This window comes from Magallana gigas, chromosome 10 (genome assembly GCF_963853765.1).
Source record: "Magallana gigas chromosome 10, xbMagGiga1.1, whole genome shotgun sequence".
Taxonomy (NCBI): Eukaryota; Metazoa; Mollusca; class Bivalvia; order Ostreida; family Ostreidae; genus Magallana; species Magallana gigas.
The window spans coordinates 1428524-1441499 of NC_088862.1; the positions used below are offsets into that span (position 1 = coordinate 1428524).

The 12976-nt window shown below is 32.2% G+C and overlaps 2 protein-coding genes across 3 annotated transcripts; both read right to left on the reverse strand.

The window, feature by feature from the left end:
- Window positions 1–353: 353 nt before the first annotated feature.
- On the reverse strand, window positions 354–2837 carry LOC117680312 (uncharacterized). The gene is made up of 2 exons (XM_011449367.4): window positions 2753–2837; window positions 354–1690 (listed from the first exon to the last, which is right to left on the reverse strand). Exon 2 carries the CDS (start codon window positions 1682–1684, stop codon window positions 383–385), a length of 1302 nt encoding a protein of 433 aa, XP_011447669.3. The 5' UTR covers window positions 1685–1690; window positions 2753–2837; the 3' UTR covers window positions 354–382.
- A 5194-nt stretch (window positions 2838–8031) lies between these two features.
- Window positions 8032–11716, reverse strand: LOC105342419 (uncharacterized). 2 transcript variants are annotated; one of them, XM_066073669.1, is made up of 6 exons: window positions 11600–11716; window positions 10275–10400; window positions 10084–10098; window positions 9140–9250; window positions 8890–9001; window positions 8032–8461 (listed from the first exon to the last, which is right to left on the reverse strand). In XM_066073669.1, exons 1-6 carry the CDS (start codon window positions 11682–11684, stop codon window positions 8359–8361), a joined length of 552 nt encoding a protein of 183 aa, XP_065929741.1. In that variant the 5' UTR covers window positions 11685–11716; the 3' UTR covers window positions 8032–8358. The 2 variants fall into 2 exon arrangements, with proteins under 2 accessions (XP_065929741.1, XP_011447667.2); XM_011449365.4 differs by lacking the exon at window positions 10084–10098 and having other exon boundaries at window positions 8050–8461; window positions 10260–10400.
- Between the last annotated feature and the right edge of the window lie 1260 nt (window positions 11717–12976).

Below are 12976 nucleotides of genomic sequence, written 5' to 3' on the forward strand. Positions count from 1 at the left end.
GACACAAGAATCTATATTTTGAATTAAATTTTCGCAGAAAGGTTTTTTTGTCGATACAACCTTTAAAAAAAGAAGTTCGTTTTGATGTACAAATTTATGTAACTCATTGAAGACAGATATAATAATAACTGGTATATGTATATATATATATATATATATATATATATATATATATATATATATATATATATATATATATATATATATATATATATATAGTTAAATCCAAAAAATATCGCAGTGTCCGGTTTTATATATAGAAAATTTGAAAAATGAAAGACAACACAGAGTAAAACGTTAGCGCTTTCATTCAATCTTCAGACGTTTTTTAAAAACTTAAAAACTCTTATATATATATATTAGAGAAAAAAAAGGGCCCCGTTTATCCAGAGGCAAACACGTGGTAATAGGATCCGTCATAGCGAGTGAACAAACGATTATGGGCGAACGAAGAACACATATGAAGATTTTTGTCGACGACCCCGATAGAAGAGTACACAGAACTACACGTTGTACGTGCAGCCGAAGGGAAACTGTTGTAGGCCACATCAGCGTCGTTACGGCGATGTCCAGTTAGACGTTTTTGGAGATCCCGTTTCCCGCCGTGCATGATGTGGTAGGTGTGGGATGTGTGTACGGAGTTGATCACGTGTTGTTGTGTGGTTGTCAAATGGGCCTTGTGTGGATCCACGCTTGAGACCACGACATTCTTAGAATGCTTTTGGTTTATTGTTCCTGAGCATGCGTGGGCCATGAATTTATGGTTGTCCGTCGAGTGGTCAGTAACCGTGACTATCCAGCTTCGCCAGTAATATTTCTTTGCAATGGTGGTGTAAACCTCGTGGGCAAGATCACAGTTGCTTAAGCTGTTGTGATTTGCAATGTCTATGTCGACATCTGTACTCAGTTGATGGCCGTATTGTGTAGTAATTTTGTGATCAATAGCATTCATTTTGGACTTAATAGTCTCAAGCTTAACCTGCCAGTCGTGTTGGATAAATTTTGCACTGTCATGGTGGTTGGTTAGGTGGTAGTATGCTACCTCAATGCCTGCCGCACTGATAAGGAGTTTTGTTACTCCCAGCATAAACTCTTGGGCTTTCTTTCGGTCCCACTTCACGTGGTCGACTGCTTCATCGAAAATAGGCCCATTGAAGAGGTTGCTCTGACCAACGATTCCATCGTATATTTTCTCGCCAGCCTTGTGGTAACTTCTGAAAGCTTGTGTAAAAAGATATTTTCTTGAATTAAACTCGGTCTTAGATCTCGAGGCTACTAATTGCTGATACGTGTGACTAATAGTGTGAATTGTACTCTCATAGTCGCCAAAATGAGCCTCAATGCTGCCCCATTTAATTTCCCGGGTGACCGCAGAAAATTGGTGATCTATCTTGTCAAAGCGTAGCGTGACATCCTTGTACAGTTTCTGGATGGCCAGGAGCTCAGCTGACGGTCCACTGGGCAAGAAACTGAAGGCGAATGACAAGACAGACCCGATAACTCCGAGGTACGGGCTGACAGACGAAATGAGCTTGGATGCGGTTTTGGAGAAGTCCTGACTCTCTATGAATCCGCCGAGATCATTTGCCAAACTGAGTGAGTCAGTGATGTGTGACGTGTCAATGGTTGCAATAGGTGAGCAACAAAAGGCCACCAGTAGAAGCCCGGCCACAAGGAGGTTCATCGTGCTCTGTAATCAAAACATATCATTCATTATTGTTCAACATATTCATGTTCATACTGGTCGACTTAGACCGGTTAGCAAGACTTCACTTGACATTAGTATCTATTAAAGTTGACATAATTCAAATCATTATATTTACATATGAAAGAATCTTAATATTCATTTTGTACAGAAGCTTAGGTTCTTACAAATATAATCGTAAAAAAAGTGTTCAAAACAATTATGACAGACACAATTTCCTTCACAGGGGATACAAACAATGATATTAAAAATGTAACTTGAATCTTAAATGATCAAACTGCAAAGCTTACAAAGTCTTAAACGAAAAGGTGATTTTAATCAACTCTCTTATGCAGTTACTTTTGCAAACCGAAACTGAAACAGTGTTTGGACCTAAGCACAAATCATCACCGCTGACAAGACTTAGTTCTTGAAAATGATAGAAAAATTCGTTGTAATGTATGCTGAAGCATTGTTTTTCAAGGAAACATATATAAACACTTTGAAAATAGTCAGATTTTACATAATACGAACAATTTAGATATTTTTGTAGTCTTATGTGTCCCTACGTCAGAGTTTAATAAAGTCTCGTTCAACCAGACGCTCCGCTGACTCCGTAAATCTCCACAAGCAGAGAGGCTATCTTGCTTGTCGGAGATTAACGGAGACAGCCGAATGTCTGGTTGAACGAGACTAGAGTTCGATATCAACAGTGCCTGGATCCATACGATTCTTAGAATTGTTTCGATTACTAATACATAGTTTGAAATCTATCTTTAAATATTACACAACATGATTCATGTGGGGTTTCTCGAAATTCTTGTCGGAAAAGTCTAAAGACTCGTATAATAAAAAAAGCGTAATTTAAATACATACAAGAATATAATTGCCATGCAAGATAAGTTGATTCTAAAATAAATGATAATCGATAAAATCACCTCCCGTCAGTACTTCAGTACTTTGATTATCTGTATTTGTCATTGAATTTTGTTTAAAAACAATCTTAGAGATTTTATTTCTATATATATTATTTTCTAAATAAAAACAAAATTAAGACGAGTGTTTTACCTGTATCCTCACTCCACTATTTACTGTAAATCAAATGCTCAAATTTATATCTTGCCACTTTATATTATCTCAACCTACTCGCAAGATAAGGCATGATAAGTCAATCTGGATGAATACACGAACATTGATACTCTTATAAGAAAGACATCTTTTGTAGATTTCAGATATCCAGTCAAACAGGTTTCATTTTTTCTACTGTTTTTTTTTTTTAATCTTTTGTGATATTGATTGTGTATCAGTCTTGATGTTAACAAAATGGAGTGACCGGAATCATAATTGATAAAACTATCATGTTTAAAAATGGATAAATCAGTTTCATGCTATTTATTTAAACTTATATGATTATGATATGATTGTGTTTAGGATACATTGAATCTACAGATGAGCAAAGTAAGAAATAGTTTGTCACTCATTATGGTAAATATTACATCAAAGGATCATCAGTAGAAGGAGCGAAAGATTCATTCTGTTTTATTATTTTATATATATTAAAAACTGAGGGCTTTGTCCAAATTAAGTTGACACATAATGTATGAAAGAGCACTGCTTGAAATATTCTCTATTTATAAACTAAACGCATTGTTACAGACATAATTTTAATAATAATGATGATAAGTACACAACCGTTGTTCTAATATTGATACGATAATTTGTAACCTCGTTTAATGATCATTTTCTGATAGTGTTGACCTCTGCATGATAAACGGTAGGTTATCACAGGAGTATGTCTAACCTCGGTTCGTGTTATGTAACATGTTTAAGGCTCTTCAAGTTAAAATCCTAAAGGATGATAAAAATAGAAAAAAAGAATATGACTAAAATCGTTACCATGCCCCTTTAAAATTGTAAAGGATGATATCCTTAATAAAAATGGCCCAAATATGTCTATTTAGAATGGAGTATAGAAAAATCAAACTTTTGATAATTTTTAAAACAAGACTGAATAACACGACACATACTTATAAATGCTGAGTCATGAATGAATGAATCCGCCTTAACTGAAATATACATGTATGTTTGTAAAGTTTCATTTACATCGCCTCAATGAACGTGGACTATATGTTTTAAACTGTCAAAAGTTTGTAGAAAAACGGACAAATTCATGCGGAAGTAAAGTTATAATGGATGATTGACAATGTGCAGAGCAGTTCAGATCTGAAGCAAGTTATTATACTCACAAATAATACCTCAGAAATTTATAAATCAGCAATTCAATTTGGCGAAAAAATATCATGCAGAATAGAGACTTTATATTTATATACGTTTCTTAATTGATGATCAGAAACGACTTAAATATCATTGATAAAGGGTTATCAGAAAATTGTTTAACAAAATATAATAGAAAATAAAACGCATTCAGCTCCTTACCCCGTTTGTTTTAAAGGGGCAGCATGGACACGATTTTGGTCAAAAAATTATTGTTCTGCTTTTTAAGGCATTTCTAATAGTCAATTACGATTTGAGTGCAATTTTTCGTGTCATAAGTGAGATACAGGACTCAATTTATCTTTGCTCAAAACGAATCAAAACATAAAGAAATAGGCCTGAAAAAGACCGCTTACAGGTATATTGAACCAATGTAAACAAAAGCAGGGCACAAGCCTTGTTTACATTACAAAGAATTGTAAGCTCTGCATCGTGCGAATTACTGTACGACCGATACTCAAATTTTGGGATATCATTTAAAATGCATTATCAAAGCTTTATAAACTCTAGAATTAAAAAAAATGAACTTTAAACAAAATCGTGACCATGCCCCCTTTAAAGCTCAGTACATTTTGATTTCTCAAAACGAACTGCTCTACTTACCTGACATCACCTTGACATCTCAGTCCGTCTTATCTCGGTCGGTCTTAACAATGGCCAGTAAACATCTTTAAAACGAATTTCTCCTTCTTTAATTTTCACACTGCATTAAACATATATCATCATGTGTATTTCTCCTGGTTTTCATTTATATTACAGAGTAATAAGCATTAGTCTGGAGGATAAATTGTTAAGCCTCACATCTTTTTGAACCATTTCAACACTTTTGGAACAGAAATAAAAACACGAATACCCCTGGAATTTTTCGGTAACTTCACTGACTTTGGCTTAAAGTGGTAGCAAATACTGATAAAATGGCATTGTTTGACCATGAGTTTATGATGTCATTGAAAAAATACTGTATACAGGTAAATATTCGCCCCCGTTTTATTTTGGACCTTTCTCCTCGTTGTCAACGGGCGAATTTAAGACTGGGCGAATCTAATGTCTCAAAGCAAATCATAGTAAGCACAAACGTGTCTGGGCGAATTCAAAACGGAGCAAAACTGGTTGAAAGAGTAGAAAGGCAAAAATTACATGGGCAAAAATAACCCAGTATACTGTACCCCATACAAATAATCACGTTTTTATCTGAATGCTTATTATCAATAAATTTACTGTAGATTTGTCTGTCACGTCGATTGACTAACACAAAATAGTTTTTATCAAATAAACGTATGATATGAGGCTTGTAACTGTCGGCCAAGTTACATTTTACCAGAGGCAACCATCCTGTAAATGTTATTGTTTCTGTAGACCACGTGGTTTATTTGATTGAAACAAAAGAAAAGATTTTGTGGGGATATGTTAACAATAACAGTCAAACTTCGATATATCAAACTAGAAGAGGCTGTTTTTGAAATTAGAGATATTCGATTATTCGACATATCGAGAGTAGAGTTTTGAAATTATAATTGATTGGGACTGACAAATCACTTTGACATATCCATGGTATTTGAGATATCAGTGTGTGAGATATCTAAGTTAAACGTACATTGTAATAAATTCTATTATTTCAAATCAATTGTAAGAAATGAAAACAAACTGTAACAAATACAGCCTACGTGAATTTGCAGCATATTTCAAAAATATTATTCGAACTCTTAGACTTCAAAAGGAACTTTACAAATCTCGGGGAAGTCTCATACATATGCTTTACAACAATAAAGAAAACATTCCGAACACATTCGCAGGGATTTTCCAGTTGACATCGTCGCGGTACATAGCTTATATACATCGTTCATCGACTAGGACATAATATGAAGATCAAAATATGAGGGTAATCATAAACCCTGGTGACAAATACAAATTTATATGCATTTTATCTTGATCGGATTTAAAAAAAAAAAAAGGTTTTGAATCTTTATTTTAACTGGAATGCAATACTACTGTGCTTATCTATAATCTAGTGTTTATATTACTTGACTGAATAACGGTGATTATATTTTCATAATGAATGACTGATTACTAGTGTATTTTTACAAAATAGATTTGCCCCCTATACTTTCAGAAATTTCAATTCCGTTGCCGTTTTGCATTTTAGTAGCATTTCCGTTAATATAAAGTGTTCTTACATGGCATGGCGCTCGCTCCAATTATGTATATTATCACATATTATGTGCTGTTATAATCCCGCATATAGTAAGTCTTGCATTAATACTGTTTTTCGTTGATTTATTTTATATCCCGAGTGTCATAAAGGTATGTACCTTAGTCTAAATTTAGTAACGGATGTTTCAACAAAGTTAAAGTACACAATGTTTCCTTTAAGTTTTACGTAGTCAATGGAACATTTTTTGTACGACTTGTTGTCAGTATTATCATCTCACTCATGTAACAATTATCTAGTCAATTTAAACTCATAGCAGCCTTTGTATAGCAATATTTTCAGTAAGGTTGTACAGAAAACATTATAGTCAACCTCATGCGAGATTTAAATCATTAAAAATTAATACTCATAAAATGAATAGTTGTCAGATATCATACATTGGATTGAAGTGAATATATTTTATTATATACATCATATACAACATGATTAGAAACACGTTGTCAGCCCTCTAAATTAGTGTTCATTTTTCTTTTTCAGTTCCTCACTACTAATTAATATTATATATTAAGAGAAATAGAGCAGTGTTATACCACAAGACTTTACAAATTGTGTATAAAAAATAAACTAAAGTGCACACATGATAATATTGACAACTTGGTCAAAAGGCAAAACATCAGACGGGACTCTTGTTTAAATGAGCCACCTTGACTTAATTCTTGCGTGAAGAATACTTTGCGTTAACATATACCCATTGATTTTCCTTCATTTACTGTAAAATTAGTTGGGAGTGATCCGATCTTCCGGATTCCGACATTGTGTTTTTAGGAAGCCATATCTCTGAAATTGGTTACACAGTAAACAATAACTAATATTTGCTCGTTAGACCATTTTTAAAAAAGGTCCTTTTAATTGGCTATCTATACTACTATATCAAAATAATAGACTCGAATTTTTTGTCTTTAATACCGAGAAATCGGAAGAATACTGTCTTTTGTTTTATATATTTTAAACATCATTGGTACTTGAAGATTACCAATTTGTTTTTATTTTTTCTCAGTTAAGCTTCGTTAATTAAAAATCAACGAAAGTTCCTCAAAAAATCCCGGAAATCACCTGGATTTTTTGGATTTTACAATCTTGCGCTTGCGCAAAACATTCACGCTAACGGGATCTTTAGTTTATGTTTCCACATTATCACATCTGCATGAATAAACTCAGAAATACGGGTAAATTTTCATTGGACTTTTGCTATATATTCTGTTCATATATATTAATGATTTCTTTTGAGAGAAAGTATAAAATAACAAATATATATGTACATTTCAACTAAGTACTTACTTTTGTCTTCGTGATGACAAAAAATATTTGATTACATGCAAAAGAGTTACATCATATTTGTTAGGAGAGTGAAGAAGATAGAATATGTTTTATCATTAAAAAAATGTCCTACGGACCCAGTTTTACAAAGAAAATACGTGTACATTTGTGAAAGGTGTTGAATTCTTCCATTCTATGGATTGAAATTTGTAATTGAAAGGTATTTGCAGTCTCAAAAAGGTTTGTTGTGATGAATTTGACTGTTATTTTCAAGGCAATTTCATTAACTTTCTCCAAAAGCGTTCCGGAGCGATTCTGCAATTTTCTGCTACACTACGGGCATTCTATCTGTGATGAGGGCCTTTCCCAAGACACAGATTATTAAAAAAAAAAGGAAAGTGTAGTGAAATTAATAGCATTATTGTAGGCTTATAGCTTCGTTATGTAAATGTCAATAATAAGGTGTGTCGATGTACCTATTTCGGAAATGTCCGATATGCAATGTCAACCCGTGCACGCACGGGTCAAAGTCTAGTGTAAGATAAATGAACGTAGTGAGAAATATTAAAAAAAACCAGTTTTGTTCATATTTTAACTTTTAATTGAAACAGTGTATGATAAATCAAATAGTATAACAGTAACCGTACCGTAATCCGAATAGCCGGATTACATTTTGTTGCCAATTGTAAATAATTTGACAAAACTCTGAAGTTTTGCATATCGTATGATCTCCTGATCTGCGCCTGGCAGTTTGAATTAATTAATTTAATTCGCACACTATATATACTGACACGAATAATGTACATTTTTTCAGGGTATGACAAAATTAACTAACTTCAATCAAGCATAACAATTTTTATGCAACCATAAAAAAAAACAAGAGAAATATTTCTTATTCAACAATTTTTTAAGATTGGGGGGTCGGCCCCATGGATCAGTAAAGACGTCTAATAATTGTCCTCTTCCTTATCCTTGCTGGACTCATACGAAAACGACGTACAAACACACAATACTTCACGACTTCACCTGGTGCATTTCTAAAAGAAATGAAAATATAAGCAAATACAAAAATATTATTAAGAATTTATACCTTGATATTGTACATCAATATATATCATATAGTTAAACAAAATCCTAGAAAAAGCTGCCTTATTAATTTAACCATGAATTTTATTTCGTACATTACGCTAATCTGTCATGATTAAGTTTAAACAATTTATGCCTAAATGACGACAAAATGAAATAGCTGGCCTCATGATCATATTTATGAAAGCATTGCTGTTCGCCATTAGGTACTTACTTTAAAACCATCAGTATAAATTTCATATGACGAACGTATTATCTATTTTTACATTCTAAATAAAATATATCGCTATATTTTGTGATGACTTTGACCGTTCTGTTCCGTTTTGTTGTACATGCTGTAATTCAGAATTTTACATTTAAAAGATGAGAAATGCTGTACCTTAAAGGTGTACCCCCTACCGGCAAATACCATGGGGGTAAGTTGGATCCCAGAATTTGAGCTGTTCTTAAGCGCCTAACACATGATCTCTCTGAATACGTGTAGTCCATTGCTTAAAAAATTACATGCATTAACATGCATTTATAAAGTATAAAACGTTAAAAAAATACGACCAAATGTTTTTAAAACAAAACAATTATAAGCAATTTAGAATCTGGAATGAAGAATAAACGAAAGTTAAGATTCTCACAGGAACAACATTTGAGAAAGGCGTCTCCTTCCTGTGGCAGCTTGGTGAACCCACTCACGTATCCTTTGTTTCTGCAGATTGTTCCTTGTGGCATACTTCCGGTTCTTATTGCTGTCAACAGAATGACGCTGTCACTAAGTTCAAATTTCTCAGATTATTGTGAGGAAAGAACAGATAATGGACAGGGTGTGGAATGCTAATCTATACAATAACAACGCATCGGGCACCTTTATATTGCAAATTTCACGTTACTTTGCTTTAGTCCATCAAGACTGAAATGTCAAATGGGTGACGAAGCGTTGAGTTTAAAGTCGTAAGGATATTTGTGATGGAAAAGAATAGACAATGATTTGAAAAAAAAAATAGCATGGACTGCGATACCTCCATCGCCGCCAACATACAAGGTCACTGTACTTTCCTGTAGCATGAATTATGAAATTTACTATAAGTTTACTTTTACAGATTTTGATCTCTAACAGTGTAAAGCATTATATAAAGCGACCAACTTGTGATTTGTAGGTCTTTAAAAAATGTCTTGCTTTTTTAAGAATAACAAAACAAATAATTATATCGTCAAATAGAATAAATGGAAATTAAAATTCTTGAAATAGTGTGACTATATTTTGAATTTTAATGGTAATAAAACAAACTCATTTTCAAATTAAAATTAAAAAATCTAAAGAATGTTAAAAAATACCCACATTCAATATTTATTTTTCATTTTACCAAAAATAGTGTCTGTATTATATGTTAAGCCTACTACATAAATAACCTTTTTTTATCAACCATCGTTACAATTGCAATTACAATATGAACACATTTTAATCAAACAATATGAATAAAATTCGTGAAATAGGAGTTTACGAATCCCCCCAAACCCAGATTTTTTTCTAATTGACCGAAATATGTAATGTAAATACTAAAATAGACTAATTTATACATACGCTGGAGAGCGCACCAGGGCGAGAATACTGTTCTAGGATGAACACATATTTTTTATTAAACAATAAAGAAACTTCCATTGAATAGATTTTCACAAAATCAAATACGTTTTTTAATTACTTCAAAAATGTTATTTTGAGACTAAATTGACGCAGATATTTAAAAAACGTATACGTACGCTGGATTCCGCACTGGACAGGCCCCGGGGCGGGGATACAGTTCGGGGACAGGAGAGGTGGAGGTGGATTCCCGAAAAAAGTGACCATTCCATCTCCGGGACAGAACGAGAATTCTGGCTGGAAAATTTCCGGTGTGGTATCTGAAATAAAATTGTAATGGCGGCTTTACTGACTTTAGAAATCACAAGGTACGTATTTTGAAAGATATACTTGTAAATGAAGAAACTTTGCCAATAAGCTGCGAATGTTAACACTAGAGTTAATGCTTACGTCTTACATATTTTTGATATTTCAACACGTGTGAGATGATATAATTTACCTGATCGGTAACCATCATGAAATTCATTATTTTAAGGATTTTATTTTTGAAAAACTACTCATAAAGAGCAAAAAACGATAATAAGGCGGTTGCCACAACTTTGCGGATCAAAGTCAGTGGGTGTTAAATTGGTAAAAAAATAAAATTGCAATAATATGATATTCAATAAAACCGTTACGAGTGAAATCAACGTATTTACATGTACCTGATATTTTTTAAAGAACACATCAATGAAATTTCACAGAATTTGAAAGAAAAAATGCACCAATTCCTTTCTTGAATGTGCGATTTTAGCTTCAGGGGCAATACTTTTTCAAATAATACAATGATTAAAGTAACTGAGAACTAACTAAGATCACGGCGGACAATATAAAGAGTTCAAACATCGGGCAGATACATTGTATCGTACAAATTTGGTTAAAATATACAAATAAATATGCATACCCTTTGTGTAGACTACATTTTATGTGAAACATGAACATACTGTGTTGACAACTTTACGCATTTTATTAAGTTATGAACATATTTTTCTAAATTTTAATTATTTGATTTTTAGAGTACATATACAAAATTATTTGGGACAGTGTAAAAATTAAAATGGCATCTAAGGAAACCTGGAAAAGAAATTTATGGCACTACACCCAGTCTTTCCCCGTTTTTTAAAAAATAAAATATGAATGAAAAAGCTATCAAGAGTTTGCATTTATTACAGTGGTTAATTCAAAAACTCTAAATAAATACATTTGCAACATTAAACTGCATAGGAATTTTATTTTTACTTTAAAATAGGTCACAAACATTAAAAAACAAACTTTCAAAACATTTTTTTTTATCGAAAAAAGTTATAACTTTGGGATATAGGTAGATTCATAAATGAAAAAGAAAGATTTAAGATATTCTATTTGATGAAAAAAAATTAATTTTACCTTGTTTTTCATAGAAATATTTTAAAAACAAAATGTCTTATTAATGTATACTTAGTGAATATTTTGATAAAAAGTTGATAAATGTTGTACTTACACACTCCAATAGGAAAGAAAGGAAGATGGCCCGCCGTCGCCACAACAGTGAAGCTTGCCAACAAAGCCAGAAGAAGGAGACACATTGTCACCACCGATCTCCCTGAGAGTATGGACACACCTGCCTAAAAATGACGAAGTGCAAGTATTTATGGATGCATAAAACAATAGATAACTTGATCTTTTTTTTTATTAATTGTGATAAATTGACGTTGAAGTCAGATTCAAAACCAGTATTGTTTAAATTCAGACTTAAACAAACTGCATATCTGCAGTGATCGATTTACATGTCACGAACCCTGGTTAATAATATGTAGAGACTGCACTTTAGATCTTAACCATGTAAAAGCTTATATAACTTATAAGTTAGTAGTTCTTTTCACATCTGTGTTTCATCTTAAAATTGAATAGATCTCCTCGTTTCAAACACCAATAAAACAAAACAACCAATTGTTGAATTATGTAAAAAGTCGAAATTAAAGCATTTCATCAATTCAAAATACATTAATTAGAACGAACACGGATAGAGCGAATTATCTGATAAAGCAAAGGGTTTTTTTTTTGAGTCCCTGGTAAAATTCTTAACAAATCTTTGCAATTTTTTTGGTTATAACGAATTCGGATATAATGAATTTACGTATATTATAGCGAACTGACTTTGAGTCCCGTAAAGGTGAATAATAACGAAATTTAACAATAACGAATTTCTTTACAGGTAAAAAAGTTTGCATTACCATTTAGCAATAGCTTGATTGAATTTATTTTTATATAATTTTAATCGACTCACAATTCGATTATTAAAGGTAGCAAAGAAAAGTAATTTTTATTTTAAGCCTCAGTCAGTAAGAGTTGTATATAGTGAATTCGCTATAGTTATTATTACGAATTCGTTATACAGATATAATGAATTACTGATATAACGAAGTAAATCCATCGGTCCCTAGGACTTCGCTATAACCGAGTTTTACTGTACTACTTTTTATGTGAAAGATATTATGTAACTTAAATAGACTAACAACTTTAAACAACTATTTACATTACAAAATGATTTTATTTTTGAAGCTTATCAAGTTTTAAAAATTGTCATGTAATGAATTTCAATGATAACATTCGTCCTTTGCATATATTTTCTAATGTGATGTTTGGAATTGTGAGTGACATAACGCAACAATATTTCAAATTAAATAAAGTAAAAGAAATCTAAAATATATGTACATTAGCCTTTATTGTAATGTAAATTTACTTTTAAGCTTTAACATATATCATTTGACTTTAACATATATTAATTTTAGCAGTTGTTGGAGGCACATATTCGATTTTATAATACACTGTGAAAAGACTTAAAATAACTTATTGTTGTTAAGGAATCATTAAAACA

Bases quoted from the DNA above. Each gene is read 5' to 3' on its own strand.
- LOC105342419 (XM_066073669.1), bottom strand. From the start codon at position 11,684: ATGTGTCTCCTTCTTCTGGCTTTGTTGGCAAGCTTCACTGTTGTGGCG. The intron at 10,401-11,599 runs GTAAGTACAACA...ATTTTATTTCAG, and splicing joins TTTCTTTCCTATTGGAGTGT to ATACCACACCGGAAATTTTC. The intron at 8,462-8,889 runs GTACAGCATTTC...CATTTCTTTTAG, and splicing joins GTAGGGGGTACACCTTTAAG to AAATGCACCAGGTGAAGTCG.
- LOC117680312 (XM_011449367.4), bottom strand. From the start codon at position 1,684: ATGAACCTCCTTGTGGCCGGGCTTCTACTGGTGGCCTTTTGTTGCTCA.